We start from the raw sequence: 19,653 nt of genomic DNA on the forward strand, positions 1-19,653 counted from the left end.
TCTGAGAATAATGGTTGTTCTATTTATATGAGTAATATCTTTTATGGTCATGCACCCTTAAAGAGTGGTCTATTTTTGTTGAATCTCGATAGTAGTGACACACATATTCATAGTGTTAAAGCCAAAAGATGCAGAGTTGATAATGATAGTGCAACTTATTTGTGGCACTGCTGTTTAGGTCATATCGGTGTAAAGCGCATGAAGAAACTCCATACTGCTGGACTTTTGGAACCACTTGATTATGAATCACTTGGTACTTGCGAACCGTGCCTCATGGGCAAGATGACTAAAAAACCATTCTCCGGTACTATGGAGAGAGCAACAGATTTGTTGGAAATCATACATACAGATGTATGTGGTCCGATGAATATTGAGGCTCGTGGCGGATATCGTTATTTTCTCACCTTCACAGATGACTTAAGCAGATATGGGTATATCTACTTAATGAAACATAAGTCTGAAATGTTTGAAAAGTTCAAAGAATTTCAGAGTGAAGTTGAAAATCATCGTAACAAGAAAATAAAGTTTCTACGATCTGATCGTGGAGGAGAATATTTGAGTTACGAGTTTGGTGTAGATTTGAAAAATTGTGGAATAGTTTCGCAACTCACGCCACCCGGAACACCACAGCGTAATGGTGTGTCCGAACGTCGTAATCGTACTTTACTAGATATGGTGCGATATATGATGTATCTTACTGATTTACCGCTATCGTTTTGGGGTTATGCTTCGGAGACGGCCGCATTCACGTTAAATAGGGCACCATCAAAATCCGTTGAGACGACGCCTTATGAACTATGGTTTAGCAAGAAACCAAAGTTGTCGTTTCTGAAAGTTTGGGGCTGTGATGCTTATGTGAAAAAGCTTCAACCTGATAAGCTCAAACCCAAATCGGAGAAATGTGTCTTCATAGGATATCCAAAGGAGACTATTGGATACACCTTCTATCACAGATCCGAAGGCAAGACTTTTGTTGCTAAGTTCGGAAACTTTCTGGAGAAGGAGTTTCTCTCGAAAGAAGTGAGTGGGAGGAAAGTAGAACTTGACGAGGTAACTGTACCTACTCCCTTATTGGAAAGTAGTACATCACAAAAACCTGTTTCTGTGACACCTACACCAGTTAGTGAGGAAGCTAATGATGATGATCATGAAACTTCAGAACAAGATACTACTGAACCTCGTAGATCAACCAGAGTGAGATCCACGCCAGAGTGGTACGGTAATCCTGTTCTGGAAGTCATGCTACTAGATCATGATGAACCTACGAACTATGAAGAAGCGATGGTGAGCCCAGATTCCGTAAAATGGCTTGAAGCCATGAAATCTGAGATGGGATCCATGTATGAGAACAAAGTATGGACTTTGGTTGACTTGCCCAATGATCGGAAAGCAATTGAGAATAAATGGATCTTCAAGAAGAAGACTGACGCTAACGGTAATATTACTGTCTACAAAGCTTGACTTGTCGCAAAAGGTTTTCGGCAAGTTCAAGGGATTGACTACGATGAGACCTTCTCACCCATTGCGATGCTTAAGTCTGTCCGAATCATGTTAGCAATTGCCACATTTTATGATTATGAAATTTGGCAGATGGATGTCAAAACTGCATTCCGGAATGGATTTCTGGAAGAAGAGTTGTATGTGATGCAACCAGAAGGTTTTGTCGATCCAAAGGGAGCTAACAAAGTGTGCAAGCTCCGGCGATCCATTTATGGACTGGTGCAAGCCTCTCGGAGTTGGAATAAATGCTTTGATAGTGTGATCAAAGCATTTGGTTTTATACAGACTTTTGGAGAAGCCTGTATTTACAAGAAAGTGAGTGGGAGCTCTGTAGCATTTCTGATATTATATGTGGATGACATATTACTAATTGGAAATGATATAGAATTTCTGGATAGCATAAAGGGATACTTGAATAAGAGTTTTTCAATGAAAGACCTTGGTGAAGCTGCTTACATATTAGGCATTAAGATCTATAGAGATAGATCAAGACGCTTAATTGGACTTCCACAAAGCACATACCTTGACAAAGTTTTGAAGAAGTTCAAAATGGATCAAGCAAAGAAAGGGTTCTTGCCTGTGTTACAAGGTGTGAAATTGAGTAAGACTCAATGCCCGACCACTGCAGAAGATAGAGAGAAAATGAAAGATGTTCCCTATGCTTCAGCCATAGGATCTATCACGTATGCAATGTTGTGTACCAGACCTGATGTGTGTCTTGCCATAAGTCTAGCAGGGAGGTACCAAAGTGATCCAGGAGTGGATCACTGGACAGCGGTCAAGAACATCCTGAAATACCTGAAAAGGACTAAGGATATGTTTCTCATATATGGAGGTGACAAAGAGCTCATCGTAAAAGGTTACGTTGATGCAAGCTTTGACACTAATCCGGACGATTCTAAATCGCAAACCGGATACGTGTTTACATTAAACGGTGGAGCTGTCAGTTGGTGCAGTTCTAAACAAAGCGTTGTAGCGGGATCTACATGTGAAGCGGAGTACATAGCTGCTTCGGAAGCAACAAATGAAGGAGTCTGGATGAAGGAGTTCATATCCGATCTAGGTGTCATACCTAGTGCATCGGGTCTAATGAAAATCTTTTGTGACAATACTGGTGCAATTGCCTTGGCAAAGGAATCCAGATTTCACAAGAGAACCAAGCACATCAAGAGACGCTTCAATTCCATCCGGGATCTAGTCCAGGTGGGAGACATGGAGATTTGCAAGATACATACGGATCTGAATGTTGCAGACCCGTTGACTAAGCCTCTTCCACGAGCAAAACATGATCAGCACCAAGGCTCCATGGGTGTTAGAATCATTACTATGTAATCTAGATTATTGACTCTAGTGCAAGTGGGAGACTGAAGGAAATATGCCCTAGAGGCAATAATAAAGTTATTATTTATTTCCTTATATCATGATAAATGTTTATTATTCATGCTAGAATTGTATTAACCGGAAACATAATACATGTGTGAATACATAGACAAAACAAAGTGTCACTAGTATGCCTCTACTTGACTAGCTCGTTAATCAAAGATGGTTATGTTTCCTAACCATGGACAAAGAGTTGTTATTTGATTAACGGGGTCACATCATTAGTTGAATTATCTGATTGACTTGACCCATTCAGTTAGCTTAGCACTTGATCGTTTAAGTATGTTGCTATTGCTTTCTTCATGACTTATACATGTTCCTGTAACTATGAGATTATGCAACTCCCGTTTGCCGGAGGAACACTTTGGGTGCTACCAAACGTCACAACGTAACTGGGTGATTATAAAGGAGCATTACAGGTGTCTCCAAAGGTACATGTTGGGTTGGCGTATTTCGAGATTAGGATTTGTCACTCCGATTGTCGGAGAGGTATCTCTGGGCCCTCTCGGTAATGCACATCACATAAGCCTTGCAAGCATTGCAACTAATGAGTTAGTTGCGAGATGATGTATTACGGAACGAGTAAAGAGACTTGCCAGTAACGAGATTGAACTAGGTATTGGATACCGACGATCGAATCTCGGGCAAGTAACATACCGATGACAAAGGGAACAACGTATGTTGTTATGCGGTCTGACCGATAAAGATCTTCATAGAATATGTAGGAGCCAATATGGGCATCCAGGTCCGCTATTGGTTATTGACCGGAGACGTGTCTCGGTCATGTCTACATTGTTCTCGAACCCGTAGGGTCCGCACGCTTAAGGTTACGATGACAGTTATATTATGAGTTTATGCATTTTGATGTACCGAAGTTAGTTCGGAGTCCCGGATGTGATCACGGACATGACGAGGAGTCTCGAAATGGTCGAGACATAAAGATTGATATATTGGACGGCTATATTCGGACACCGGAAGTGTTCCGGGTGATTTCGGAGAAAACCGGAGAGCCGGAGGGTTACCGGAACCCCCCCGGGAGAAGTAATGGGCCATATGGGCCTTAGTGGAGAGAGAGAGGGGCAGCCAGAGGTGGGCCGCGCGCCTCCTCCCCCCTGGTCCGAATTGGACTAGGAGAGGGGGGCGCGCCCCCCCCTTTTCCCTCTCCCTCCCCACTTCTTTCCCCCTCCTAGTAGGAGTCCTACTCCTACTAGGAGGAGGACTCCTCCTTGGCGCGCCTATAGGGCCGGCCGGCCTCCTCCCCTTGCTCCTTTATATACGGGGGCAGGGGGCACCCCTAGACACACAAGTTGATCCACGTGATCATATTCTTAGCCGTGTGCGGTGCCCCTTTCCACCATAGTCCTCGATAATATTGTAGCGGTGCTTAGGCGAAGCCCTGCGACGGTAGTGCATCAAGATCGTCACCACGCCGTCGTGCTGACGGAACTCTTCCCCGACACTTTGCTGGATCGTTGTCCGGGGATCGTCATCGAGCTGAATGTGTGCTAGAACTCGGAGGTGCCGTAGTTTCGGTGCTTGATCGGTCGGGCCGTGGAGACGTACGACTACATCAACCAAACGCTTCCGTTGTCGATCTACAAGGGTACGTAGATCACACTGTCCCCTCTCGTTGCTATGCATCACCATGATCTTGCGTGTGCGTAGGAAAATTTTGAAATTACTACGTTACCCAACAGGAGCTCCTCCGACTTCAACTCCAACTCTATATATTTGCTTTCGGGGAGAAAAAAATAGAAGAGAAGGATTCATCGTGTTTTACGATACGGAGCCGCCGCCAAGCCCTAAAACCTCTCGGGGGGCTGATCTGGAGTCCGTTCGGGGCTCCAGAGAGGGGAATCCGTCGCCATCATCATCATCAACCTTCCTCCATCACCAATCTCTTGATGCTCACCGTCGTGCGTGAGTAATTCCATCGTAGGCTTGCTGGACGGTGATGGGTTGGATGAGATTTATCATGTAATCGAGTTAGTTTTGTTAGGGTTTGATCCCTGGTATCCACTATGTTCTGAGATTGATGTTGCTATTACTTTGCTATGCTTAATGCTTGTCACTAGGGCCCGAGTGCCATGATTTCAGATCTGAACCTATTATGTTTTCATGAATATATGTGAGTTCTTGATCCTATCTTGCAAGTCTATAGTCACCTAATATGTGTTATGATCCAGCAACCCCGAAGTGAAAATAATCGGGACCACTCCCGGTGATGACCGCAGTTTGAGGAGTTCATGTATTCACTATGTGTTAATGCTTTGGTCCGGTACTCTATTAAAAGGAGGCCTTAATATCCCTTAGTTTCCACTAGGACCCCGCTGCCACGGGAGGGTAGGACAAAAGATGTCATGCAAGTTCTTTTCCATAAGCACGTATGACTATATTCGTAATACATGCCTACATTACATTGATGAATTGGAGCTAGTTCTGTGTCACCCTAGGTTATGACTGTTACATGATGAACCGCATCCGGCATAATTCTATATCACCGATCCATTGCCTACGAGCTTTCCATATATTGTTCTTTGCTTATTTACTTTTCCGTTGCTATTGTTACAATCACTACAAAATACCAAAAACATTACTTTTTATCATTACCTTTTGCTACCGTTACCACTACTATCATATTACTCTTCTACTAAATACTTAGCTGCAGATATTAAGTTTCCAGGTGTGGTTGTATTGACAACTCAGCTGCTAATACTTGAGAATATTCTTTGGCTCCCCTTGTGTCGAATCAATAAATTTGGGTTGAATACTCTACCCTCGAAAACTGTTGCGATCCCTTATACTTGTGGGTTATCACCTGTCCACCAGAAACGTTCCTTCAAATATAAATACATCTTAGTGTTTTTGGGGTGAATCGAGTATGGCAAGTCATGCGCCTCTTGCAGTATTAACTTCCTGATCTCCGCATCATTGGGCACATAAATACGATCCTCAAACCATAAAGTTTCGTGCTCATCCTCACGAAACCCTTTGGCTTTTCCTTTGCCCATATTCTCCTTTATCTCCTTATCTCCTTATCAGTCTTCTGCGCCTCTCGAATCTTTCTCAATAATGTGGACTGAACCTCCAATGCTGCAACAAAACCTCTTGGAACTATATCCAATCGAAGCTCCCTGAGATCTTCGGCTTACTCATGTGGTAATCCTTCGGTTAGGAGAGTATTGACATAACTCTTGTGCCTCAAAGCATTTGTTACAACATTGGCCTTTCCTGGATGATAATACAGCTTCATATCATAACCCTTTATGATCTCCAACCATCTCCTCTGCCTGAGATTCAGCTCCTTCTGCGTGACGATATACTTCAAACTCTTGTGATCCGTGTATACGTCACAACGGTTTCCAATAAGAAAATGTCTCCAGGTCTTGACCGCGTGTACTACGGCTGCTAACTCCAAATCATGTGTGGCATAATTTAACTCATGAGTTCAAAGCTGTCGTGAGGCATATGAAACAACTCTTCCGTCTTGCATAAGTACACCTCCAAGTCCATGGCGAGAAGCGTCGCAATACACTTGGAAATCCTTGCTTATATCCAGAAGAATTAGTACTGGGGATGTAACTAAACGTTTCTTCAACTCTTGGAAACTGGCCTCACATTCCTCAGTCCATTTGAACCTGGTGTCCTTATTTAACAACTCTGTCATGGGCTTCGCAATCTTGGGAAAAGTCTCAATGAATCTTCGATAGTATCCTGCGAGTCCAAGAAAGCTGCGGATCTCTCCAACTATGGTGGGTGCCAACCACTCAGTGACAGACTAACCTTTGTAGGGTCTACTGCTATACCTTCTCCTGATATAACATGTCCAAGAAATCCAACTTCCTTCAACCAAAACTCGCATTTGCTGAACTTAGCATATAGCTGATGTTCCCTGAGCTTCTCGAGAACTAATCACAAATGCTCCTTGTGTTCCTCTTCATTCTTCGAGTACACCAATATATCATCAATGAACACCACAACAAACTTATCCAAGAACTCCATGAAAACCTTATTCATCATACTCATAAAATAGGCAGGGGCGTTAGTCAATCCAAAAGACATGACCGTGTACTCATAAAGCCCATACCTTGTGGTAAAAGCTATCTTAGGTATATCCTATTCTCGGATCTTCAGCTGGTGGTATCCTGATTGAAGATCAATTTTGGAGAATACTTTGGCTCCCTGTAGCTGGTCAAACAAATCGTTGATCATCGGTAGTGGGTATTTGTTCTTGATCGTCACCTCATTCAATGCATGATAATCAACAACCATTCTCAAAGATCTATCCTTCTTCTCAACTAAGAGCACTGGGGCTCCCCACGGTGATGAACATGGTCGAATATAACCTTTTTTCAATAACTCCTTAATTTGCTTATTAATTTCCTCCAGATCATTTGTGGGCATCCGATACGGTCTCTTTGATATTGGTCCGGTTCCTGGCAATAGCTCTATCAAAAATTCTATATCCCGATCTGGTGGCATGCGTGGTAATTCCTCTGGAAATACATCAGGATAATCCTTCACAACTGGCACTTCTTCCTGAATGACTCGTGAGAGTGCATTTACTTGAGTCCTCCTTGGCGCATGCCGAGACACATACTTGATCCGTTTACCCTCTGGGGTGGTGAGGAGAATTGACTTACTAGCACAATCAATATTTCCTCCATACATCGATAGCCAATCCATGCCTAGTATCACATCCAATCCTTGTGACTCCAAAATTATTAGGTCTGAGGGTAAAACATGCCTATCTATGGTCAATGGCATCTGAAAACATCCTCTGCTTGCCATATACTCCGCTCCGGGTGAGCTTACTAACATAGGTGTCTTAAGGGCTACGGTGGGCAACTTAAACTTATCCACAAATCCCCTCAATATGTATGAATGAAATGCACCAGTGTCAAAAAGAACACTAGCAGTAAATGACTTAATCAAAAACTTACCAATAACTGCATCCGGATGTTCTTCAACTTCCTCCATGTTAACGTGGTTCACCTGTCCTCTGGTGAAAGGGTTGGGCTTCTTCCCAGAACTTCCATTTCCGTTACCATTCTTCAACTCAGAACAATCATTGACGTAGTGGCCAGTCTTCCCGCACTTGTAACAGGTGACATGACTTAGATCCTTCTTAGCGGGTGTTGCTGGGTTGGAACGGTTCTGATTGTTGTTTCCTCCATTCCCATTCCCATTCTTAGGTCCACTGTGGTTATGTGAGCTTCCTCCATTGTGAGTATGGCCTCCATAGTTATGATGGGTATGTCCTCCCAAGTTTGGGGTAAAACGAGGCTTCTGTTGAGCTTCAGAGTTGTACTTTCCCTGTCCATACTTCCTTTTGCGGCTCCCTATCTGCTGCTGCTTGCCTTCAATCGTAAGGGCCCTGTCTACCAACTCCCGGTAGTTGGCGAATCTTGCCACCATCAACTGCATACTCGGCTCATCATTCAGCCCTTCCATAAACTTCTCCTGCTTCGCGGCATCCGTGGCCACATCATATGGGGCATAACGAGCTAACTTGTTGAACTCATCCACGTACGGTGCCACAGTATGATTCCCCTGGCGCAAGTTGCAAAACTCACGCTTCTTCATACTCATGGCTCCAGCTGACACATGTGCAGTGCGGAATGCTTGCTGAAATTGATCCCAAGTGACATTGGCCATGGGGAAAGTGGCAGTGTAATTCTCCCACCATGAGGCTACGGGTCCATCCAGTTGATGTGCGGCAAAGCGCACCTTCTCAGCATCTGTGCAACCTGCGGTGGTCAGCTCCCTTCCAATCTTGCAGAGCCAGTCATCAGCAACAATTGGCTCAGTGCTACTAGAGAACACCGGCGGATTCAACCTCAGAAAATGGGCTAAGTTGTCAACTGGAGGTAGTGGCAGTGGGTTATTGTTGTTGTTGTTACCTTGGTTCTTGACTAACAACTGCATCAAGGCATTCTGCTGTTGGATCAACTGAGTGAGCTCCGGTGGGAAGACAAATCCGGGGTCACGTATCGGAGGCATCTGATAGGTTTGAGGGGTGAGAATAAAATAGAGTGAGGTCTAAAGAGAGATCACTACCCATATGCACATGAGACAAACACATTTTGGAAGACTCCATGATATCCGCTCCAGCTTCGTCTTCGTAATCAACATCACTATCTTCATCATTGTTGTCAGGGTCGGAGTCGGTGTGGTCGATTATGATGTAGTCTTCAGGATGGTTGTCCTCCTCAGGTTCGGGATCCCTCGTGAATACTCCTAGCTTCTTCCTCGGGTCTTCATTCTTCTCCAGTAGTACAGCAATTTCTTCTTCATATCCATCGCGCGTAGACTTGAGTTCCTCTTCTAGCTCCATGTTCTTGGTCATCACCTTCTTCATGTCTATCATGTTGGCGCACATCTGGTTCTCCTAACGTCGAATGTGCTGATTTAACTCCTGGGTGTAGGCTGCAATGGATTTATCCCTCCTGGTGCTAATCATCTCCCATTGCTCATCTCGGCGTCCACATATCTGGTAGATGGTGTCCTTAAGATCCTTGTTGTAGATCCCGTCGATGCGTCCCATCGAGATGTGGGCGGCCATGCTCTTTCCTAGACTCCAGGTTGGTGCATCAAAGGAAACTCTATGGGCTCAGTAACGGGTGCGAACGTCCTTCCTGGAACATGTACTCGAATCGTCCAATGCTCTTCTTTTGGTAAGGTGGTGGTGTAGGTCCCGGTGAAACTTGGTATTCCGATGCTCATGTACCTAGTGACTTCCTTCAACTGTCGTCCAAAAGGGGTGTCCTCATCTGGTTGAGTGAACTTGTTCCTTGGGTCCGCCATCTATAGAGTAGAAAATGGAGAGAAGTCAGAAATGAGTATAGAAGAGTATCATGTGGCTTGTCCTAGTGGTCGCGTCCTACAGTCAGCGTGTGCTCTGATACCATCTTGTAGCGACCCGACCTCAGACGGTCAAGTCTCTGTGCTTAAGTGTCATCCCTGGATCGGTATTGCTGGCACACACAATACTCGAGGATTTATAACAGAGTTCAATCACATACTTATTACATCGAATGTCTCAAAAGAGAACTTATTACAATAATATGGCTGAAGGCCATCTAAATAAGATAACAATGGAAGCTTCGAAGGTAGAAGAGTCCATCCAACTCCATGGCAAAACTGAGTGCATGACAACGACCCAGCGTACCTTACTCCTCGTCTGGAAACTTTGCAACATAATATGTTGCAGCCTGTGTAGGTCAGCACATGGAATATGCTCACAAGATAACACTATAGAGCAATGAACAAATAACAGCTATCACTACATGCATATATGGCTGGTGGAGGCTCTATGGTTATCATTTTCATAAAGCTAGTTTTTCCCTCCAACAAAGGAATATATTTTATTTAATTACAAATTTTGTTGATAATATTGAGAATGGTAACCCCATCTCAATCCCAAAATAATAATTAATAACCCAACAAATTAATTAAGTAAAGTGATGAGATCAAATCAATAATTTAAGTACTAGATACTCAAGATGTCCATAACCGGGGACATGGCTAATCATGATTAGTTTGTACACTCTGCAGAGGTTTGCGCACTTTTCCCCACAAGACTCGATCTACTCCGTTGAATTTCTCGCACTGCATGATGTTTGAGAAATGGATGGCCGAGACACAGTCTTTCCGAAGAGGTCCCCTTAACCGATAGATAGGTCAGTACACCTTCAATCCCCTACATCTGCTAGCCCACCATGGAAAGGTTTCCCACAACTTACTCAATTATGCCAGAGCCCATAATGGCATGTGGCTGCACACGAAAGTTTCTAGCATGAATAATCTTATGATCCCTTTGAGCCTGGGTGGCGAACCATAGGATGATCACACGGATGCCCCGGGATCTCCTTGGACAACATTGGATTCCCCAGGTGCCCACAAACAATCCACCCAGATGTGTATTAAAGTAGCCACTTTAGGTTATCCCTTAATTCATAATAATACTCACAATTGTCATGAATCACTCAAACCAAACCATGTCTACGAGCATAGCATAGCAGTATAAGCATAACGTAGTTACTCCCCAGGGTTTGATATAAGGCAATAGGTTCTATCTCTTCAACTACTTCCCAATACCCACATGTTACCAAATCCTACTCATGCAATGTTTGAGGGTTTAAAACAATGCATAAAAACTGGGTATTAAAGGGATATGATCAAAGTGTTACTTGCCTTGCTGACGATCTGAAAACCCTAGTGATTCATAGTAGCAAGCCTCGCACTCCAGAAACTCTATCGTGAACAAACAATAGCATACATAAGCACTCAAGCATAAGATGCAAAGTTCAAACCGAAAAGAAAAGATCTGAACAGAAAGTTCAAGAGAAGAGCTCCGATTTGCAAAAAGAATCAATCGATTCGGAGCTACGAAACACAAATTGTGATCAAAAGAAGTTCAAATTCAAATCTGCTTGAAACCAAATTTTAATTTTTCAAAATCATGTTTAAGTTGATTATCTGGATAGAGGGAAACAAGACGAAGATTTTGGCATCGGTTTCACTGGATTTGGATAAACGAGCAAAAAGTAGTGAAGGTTTGAAGATCAGGGACTAATTTGCAAGAAAATTATTCACAGATAGGTCCCTGGCCGAAAAAAAAAACTAAAAAGAAAAACCTAACGAACGAACGTTCGCTAACAGAGACTAACGAACGAAATCATTCGTTATAGGAAACTAACGGGTGAACGTTCGTCAACTAACGAACTAAAATAAAAACCGATCTAAAAAAATAACCGAAGAAGCCGAACGGTTTATTACATTTAACCGTAGAAAACCGGCGGCAGTGGTTTCGACGGTGGCGGGATCCGGCGGGGTTCGGCGGCGGGCGTCGGCGGCGAGGCGGGGCGGCAGCGGGCGGCGGCGGCAGTGGGTTGGTGGCTCGGCGGCTCGGCGGCGGTGTCTAAGGCGGCGACGGCGGCTTGATGAGGAGGAGAGGGAGGCGGGGCCTCAGCTTATAAAGCCCGGGAGGGCGGGGCGGTGGCTTGGGCGAGGGGGCGCCGGAACGGGAGTCCGAGCCGGACTCCCCATGTGGCCGCGGCGGGGACTCCTCCCGGGCGAGGAGGAAGGCGGCGCGTGAGCTGGGCCGACCCAGGAACATTTAAAAAAAGAAAAAAAAATTCTCCGCGAACAAAAATCCTAATAAAATATAAAAATTCTAAAAAAATCCAGAAAGAATTTTCACCGTCCAAAACCTAATATTCAGGACAATATGAACATTTTTCTGGACTAAAATGCAATTTTCAAATATGCATGTTTTTTTTCTTTAATTCAAATAAAATAGCAAATAAAAACATCAATAAATAATTTGATTTTAAAATTTCTTCTCCAATATTTCTCCTCTGTTGAAGAAGTCATTTTATCTTCTCTCATTTATCTTTTTATTAGAAATAATTGAAGAGAAAATATTAAAATCAGATTGATCCTCTTTTTCAAATTTGAATTAAATTCAAATATGAAAATTTTGTGAAACCTCCAACTCTCTCCTTGGATCCTTGAGTTGCTTAAGATATCTAGGATCATAATCAAAATGCAAATAAAATATGATATGAATATAATGATCTATGTATAACATCCAAATTAAAAATTGGGATGTTACATCTAGAGGAAAGGAACCAAGGAAGAAAAACATTAGCATAGACCCAATGAAAAAAACATATCCTGATGAACAAAATAACATCTCTTTCCCTGTAGGATTTGAGAAACATGTCATCTCACTTATGACTTTCCTATACTATGAACCAAAGGATACCTTAATGGAAGTAAGGCAGTCAACAAAAGCCGAAAGAATTGTTATGGTCAACAAGTCAAAGAAGATGTAAGAAGACAGTCAACAAAGTGGGCAAGAAACAAAGAGCCAAAGCTTAGAATCCACCATATAGCAAAAGCCCATAGACTAGTGACAGTCTAGACCAAGATTTACCACATACCCTTACGGGCAATACATCAAAGGTATGTTAATCAAACTGTTGTCTTTGATCTGGACTTACGACTTCTTATTCAACATTTCTTCTCGTTTTTTCCCATGACTTTTCACATTTTTATCTCTCTATGGTGCTCTCGTATATTGCTGCAAAGGGTGAAAGAAGGTGAAAAGGCGTATCAATATCAACGTGTGCATGTACTCACAAAGATACCATACACCCTAACATGTTAACACAACTAGGCGGCTCAAAAGGCATAAGAAGAGAAAACCGTTGCAAGTGGCACCATCATACTTGTCTGTTGGGGGACAAAAAAGGGTGATGGCTACATATTGCTCGCTGCGAGCAATATGGCTCGTGTTGCCTAGAACCCTTGCTCGATCGCTAGCATGGTGGGCCGGCCCATTAGGGCGCCTCGCTCACTCGCTAGTTGTTGCAGTTGCTCCCAATATTCATGTTCCATAATTCATATAGCCAAATATCATTGAAATATATTGAAAAAGTTCCTTGCAACAACGTGCATGGAATCATCTAGTTGTAAAAATGACCATGTTTTCACAGATTTGCCTCAAGAAAATGGAAACAATTTAGGAAATGTTAGAAAAGTTTCAAGAAATCATAGAACCCATAGAAAAAAATCAGAAAAATGTGATAAAACAGAGAAAATCGCGGAAAGCAGAAGGAAAACGAGAACCCTCTGGGACCTATTATTTCGCCCTTTCATGCTCCTCTTCCAACACTAGGAATGAGACCAACCTTTCCCCCACAAACAAGAAACAATGTTTCCTTATAAGGGTGGATTTTCAACCCTGGCAATGATGAAAGATTTCAGGGATTGAGTTTATTGACCCGCACTCATAGGTGGTGACTATTGCGACTACCGCTCAATAGGACTCATGTTGTGAGATAATTTACCGGGGGTCCCAGCTAGTCCTACTTAACAAGTTATAATGGAAGTTTGGGTAGTCAAAAAATTCCAAAAAATTGTTGTTGTCTACAAGTCAAAGAATATGTAAAAACAGACTCAGCAAAATGGACAAGAAACGAACGGAGCCAAAGCTTAGGGCCTCTTTGATTCGCATGATTTGAAAAATGTGGGAATAGGAAAAACGTAGAATTGGAATGTCATGCTCATCTCAATCCTACTGGATTTTGGGTTGTTTGATTGCATCATAAGAAAAATGAAGGATTCTTTCAAAAAGGTTTGAATGGATGCTAGAAATCATAGGGGAAGTAGTATATAAAAATCCTTAGAAAAATTCCTATAAGATTCAATCCTATGAATCAAACAACTAACATGAAAAATTCCTATGGATTCTAATCCTCTAAAATTCACATGAAAATCCTTTGAATCAAATGAGCTCTAGAATGGGCCAATATAGCCAAAGTTCATGTACTAGTGGCCCTCCACTTTTTAGGGCTCTTTGGTTTATAGGAGTTTTGTAGGAAAATTTTCTTTGAAGCCCTTCCGTTTATAGGAATATAATCCTATTCCTATGTAGGATAGGAGTCGATCCCTTGTATATCATAGAAAAAACACATTAGCCTAGATTTAATGAAAAAAAAATCTTATCATATTAATCAAATGACGACATCTCTTTCCCTGTAGGATTTGATATGTATGTCATTTCACTTTTTCCTATTCCTACGAACAAAGGAGGCCTTGCTAGTCTATATCATGGATTAGTGCACCAAGTTTTACCAACATACTCCCTTCGTCCGGTAAAGAGTATATCTAGCTTCAAAATTTGTCCACAAAAGATGCTACATCATCCACAAGCAAGACACTATTTCTGTTGTCTTATTTTTTTTTTGAGAAAATATCATCATGGCTCACTTTATTGCTATCAAATAGATGCTACATCATCCACAAGCAAGGAAATAATAAAACTAGGAGGTTCATCAACCCAAACATCTCATTAGCCAAAACGACCTCCCTTCTGATACCCAATGCTCCTGTGATAGCTGCATCAATCGCATAAGAAACTTCTTTGTTACACGCAGCAAGAGATCGTCCCATGTCTGAATAACGTATGTCTGATATCCTCACATTCCAGAGGGCACCTAGGACACTGACTTGATGATGTTATAATGTGTCTATTAGCTAACACCCGGTAACAGGGGAGGACACCAAGCAGAGTTTTCCAAGCAATTTTTTTTTCTTTTGCTGCAACATCTGTAGCCCATATAGTGTTTTCCAAGTTCGAGCTTCAATTGATCCTCCAGGCCGAACCAAATGCTCGACAGCACCAAATTGATGATTCAACTATTTCTGTTGTCTTTGATCTCTACGTATGTATCCACAGAGATACCATACGCCCTAGCATGTTCAACACCACGAGCTACGCAGCTCAGAAGGCACCACCCTACTTATTCGTTGGGAAAAAAAATACAAACTTTTACCAATGAGTGATGTTGTTCGCCCAAAAAAAAGGTGATGCCACGATTTCTTTCGCTCGAATGGACCCATCCAATGCTCATGTTTCAAACCAATAATGATAAAAGTGGAGTCGAAAGAAATTTGGGCCTCTGCCAAGGTGTGCAGCTAACATTTGGCCACGAAAATGGAGGTACTACAAGACTAAAAATGCATTGCTTCTGTTAGATATCAAGAGGGGTCGGACAGTCCCCATGCTGGATAATGTAGAGCGTGGGGGGCTTATTTTTCTGTACTCCGGAAACTTAGAACTGGAACTGCATCTCCTTTGTGTATCCGAGCTCCTCGAGGTGCGCAGCCATCGCCTTGTTCATCGGAGGAGGGCCGCATCTCAAGATCTGGAATATAACAAAGAAAAACCGCGTTATCTCGGAGAGGCGATACAGATTGGAGTTTCCTGGAAAATGACCACTTGTGCTTTCTTGTAAACGTAGTTGCAACTTGCAAGGAATGAACACTTGAGTTTTACTTTACCTGAATATCCTCAGCAGGTGCTGGACAGTGGGTCTTGATCATGTCCTGGGACACAAACCCAACACCACCATTCCAGACTTCAGGAGGCTGCAAATGCAAACGACAGTATGAGATTCTGTTGCAAATGCCTTTATAGTGCAATGGAAGTTGTGACTCTGGATGTAACTCTGTACCATTGGACTAGGGGCAATGAGAGCGCACAGTTGTTTTTAGCAGATAAAAGACAAATTCATAATGCGGATTTATTAAAGAACATGGTATTCATCCAATCAAAATATATTTAGCACATAAAAAAAGGGCAGACGGGTGCATGTAGCCCCCGCTTGTGCAGGGTCTGGGGATGGGTCCGACCACTTTGGGTCTATTGTACGCAGCCTTTCCCTACATTTCTGTAAGAGGCTGTTTCCACGGCTGGCTAACAAGGCAGCAGCTTTACCACTGCGCCAAGGCTCCCCTTCAATTATTTTAAGTAGTCCAACACTATTCAAAACCTATCTTGTGACCGGTATTATGCATACAGCTCTGACCTGCAATTATCTAGCAGCACTACGTTACCATGTGTTCAACGATCAACAGCCTGCCCGATGTTGTTGCTGTGAGTCATAACAGAAATTCTGCACCTACTTATACTAGTAGTTCCCAATAAATGGAAAAGTCCTGGATCCATTGTTTCCGAACAGAACTACTGACGTGCTTCCGCATAATAAATGCAGTGTACTGATTTGATATGCACATCTAGTTAAAACATAAGAACATAGGGTGAACCTGATTCAACACGTAGAAGATCTTGAAGCGGTCAGGATATTCTTCGGCCAGGCTGTCCAGCTCTTCCTGCACAGATTAAACAGACCTATAAAGTCGGTACCAAGCAAAATAGCACAGCACTAGTGAAGTGCATCCATCATACAAGAACATCCCTTGGCTCAAGCCCATGCTGCTTTCATGATTTGAGTAACTTTGTAATTCATGTATTCAGTTATAGATGGTTTAATATTTATAATAAAAAAGGAAGCCAGGGAAGTTGTATGTAAGTTCCAATTACAAATTACTGTGTGACTAGTTCCCTTTTACCGTAGTACAAGTTGTGCGCAAGTTCTGAATCACCTTGGACATTCTAGATATTTTACACTAAAATATCCTAAAGGGAATAAGGGAAAGCAATACTTGGCATCCAAGTGTTATATCATCAACAACTATACGGAGTAGATACATCGCTGATAAGTGATAACAACCTTATAAAGTTCTAGTAAAATGTGTCATATATGCTCACAGTAACTCCGGTCTAATGGGTCAAGAGTTGCAAAGTATATATGTCTTGGATATGGCTTCTGTATCAGATAACTGCACGAAAACCAAAAAAGGGTTTCCACAGAAAAGAGGATGGTGATTCCACCTTCAGAAGAATGTCTTCAGGTGTGACATTTGCATAGACTAGATGAACCTTCGTTTTGTCATTAGGGTTCTCAAGAATTGCCCTTGCAACCTGTGAGAACAGAAAAAAGATTGTTAGTGGAGACCAAAGAAACCGGTTTGTAGCATCATTGACTGTAATATAGAACTTTGAACTTCTTTTTACTTGGAACATCGGAGTAATGCCAGATCCACCAGCCAGCATTCCGAAAGCTCTCACTTGTCCTACTTGGTACTTGAAACGACCCTAGATCAGAGAACAACCCATGTTAAACTTATAATTAGATGGCAAATAAGCATGCATTGTGAATGTGGACTATAAAAAACGACACCTGTGCTGGCTAAACCAGAGCAAAAGGAAATTTTCAGGCTTAGCAAGCAGCTATTTCTTATGAACCTAACACAGGTTGCTCATGATAAAAAAGAGTGTTACCTTAGGTCCCTTCACAGACATATAATCACCAACTTTCATTTCACGGAAGTGATGCGACATTCTTCCTTGAGGGTACATCTGCATTTTGGGGAAAAGGAAATATTAAAAAAAGAAAAGGTGAAGAAACTACAGCTGAACACACAATCATGTGGAGCAAAAATATAAGATTGTTGACCAATATTATTGTAGTATAAAGAAATGAACACATACCTTTATAACAAGCTGAAAATTTCCTAGATCAGAATCCAATGTAGTAGGTGTGTAAGGCTTGATTACTTCTTCACCAGTAGCATCTTGACCTCTGAATAAAAGGAGGGAACATTAACATGATTTAAAATTTAGAAGAAGTACTCCCTCCGATCCGAATTAATTGACACAGCCCAATTAATTTGGATCGGAGGGAGTACATTATAAAAGCAAACTTCAGAACTCAGAAGCAGCACATAATTGAAACCTGCAACTGATATGTTGACCAATTGGAAGGCCTAACACAGAGGTAGGGGTTGGAAGAGCAAATCGGAATTTGGCAACATTATGGCTTATTTGTGTCTTTTCCACAAGTTTAAACTTCTTGAAGTTCTCAGGATCCAAGCAGCCTGATGGGGACAAAAAGAGCACGAAGAATGACATTAAGCTACAGCATATTACCCTCCAATAGCAGAAAGAATGCTCGAGCAATTTTTTTATTTGGTTAATGAAACAAAGAATGAAAGAAGTAATGAATGCTAGAATGAGGTGTGAAATTCCACAGGCAATTACTTAAAAAGATTCGACAGAACTACCCATGACAAACAAAACAAAAAAAGATGTTGCAGAATAATAGGTGCCAAGTTATTAAACTCTCATCAGTAGCACATCTAACTCCATAATCTCACAACAGGCGTAACAGGTTTAGCCACTAGGCAGGTCAAATGGATTCCTTTGCTTAGATCCTGTAGCCAGGCAATAATTCTTTTCAAGTATAGTGAATACTGATGATAACATGGTAAGACTAAATCAACCAAGACACACTGGGAAAATCTGCTAGCAGCACAGCTCCGCTCCGCTTAGGCCTCCTGAAATGGAGCCGGCAGTAAAAATAACCACGGCACTCTGCCACTGGGGTTCACTGAAGTACGGCTCATATCTTCTAGTCGTTCAACAGACTTGTCTGAACACGAACAATACTTGGCTGGTTCAGTTTAGTAAGGAAAACAAACACTTCATTGGTTTATCATCTCCATATAGCGAGCAGCATCGACACCGCAAATGGCCACTGCCCAGACCAAGCCCAGCAGGTAGTGTCTGTCACCACCAAAAAGCACCAGCTCACAAACCGAATTCAGCAATTTTCACAGCACAATGGCCGAATTGGCGACCTCGTCTCCACGGCCTCTCAGCGAGAACTAATTGGAAGCTGCCGGATTCGGGCCAACCAGGATACGAATCACAGGCAATATCATGTAAGCACGCATGTATCTGCCGAACATACGCGCAACCATACATACATATATACATACCCTTGGGCCTCTTGGATCGGCGGAGGAGGAGCGCGCCGCCCACGGCGACGGCGACGACCGCGACGGCGACGGCCACCATGGTCTCGACGCTCTGCCCCTGTAGGAAATCCATGGCCGGGAACCTCCCCTTCCACCCGCGCGGCTGTGTCCCTCGCTACGCTCGGGTTGGGGGTTGGTTGGGCTGCGGTGTTTGGTGCGGGATTTAGCTGGGTTTGGAATTAGAAGACGGGGGAGGGCGCGGGGTTGGCTGCGGGAGCGGGGGTAGGTGGGGTGTGGTGGTGGTGGTAAGACGGAAACCACCGGTGGTGACCGGTGAGACCTGTGGGCGCCGCGCGGTGGCGGTGGCGGAGATCGCGAGGTCGAATTCGCCCTTTTGCCCTCGCCACAGTTCAGAACAGAGTCTGAATTTCAGGTGTGCAAAAGCACCTTCAGAAACTGTGAATACACTGCAAAAGCACCTTCAGAAACGCAAACAGAGTCTGAATTTCAGGTGCGTCTCGGTGAGCACACTGCAGAAGTAGCTTCAGAAATGCTAGTAGTACCAAACTGTGATGAGACGACAGATTGCACTATATA

The 19,653-nt window shown here is 42.9% G+C and overlaps 1 protein-coding gene across 1 annotated transcript; it reads right to left on the bottom strand.

Annotated features, from left to right (window-relative positions):
* Positions 1-15,237: 15,237 nt before the first annotated feature.
* On the bottom strand, positions 15,238-19,367 carry LOC125545118 (NADH--cytochrome b5 reductase 1-like). The gene is made up of 9 exons (XM_048708988.1): positions 19,078-19,367; positions 18,033-18,174; positions 17,789-17,879; positions 17,579-17,656; positions 17,312-17,392; positions 17,129-17,218; positions 16,501-16,566; positions 15,736-15,822; positions 15,238-15,599 (listed from the first exon to the last, which is right to left on the bottom strand). Exons 1-9 carry the CDS (start codon positions 19,187-19,189, stop codon positions 15,507-15,509), a joined length of 840 nt encoding a protein of 279 aa, XP_048564945.1. The 5' UTR covers positions 19,190-19,367; the 3' UTR covers positions 15,238-15,506.
* Between the last annotated feature and the right edge of the window lie 286 nt (positions 19,368-19,653).

This window comes from Triticum urartu, chromosome 3 (assembly GCF_003073215.2).
Source record: "Triticum urartu cultivar G1812 chromosome 3, Tu2.1, whole genome shotgun sequence".
NCBI lineage: Eukaryota > Viridiplantae > Streptophyta > Magnoliopsida > Poales > Poaceae > Triticum > Triticum urartu.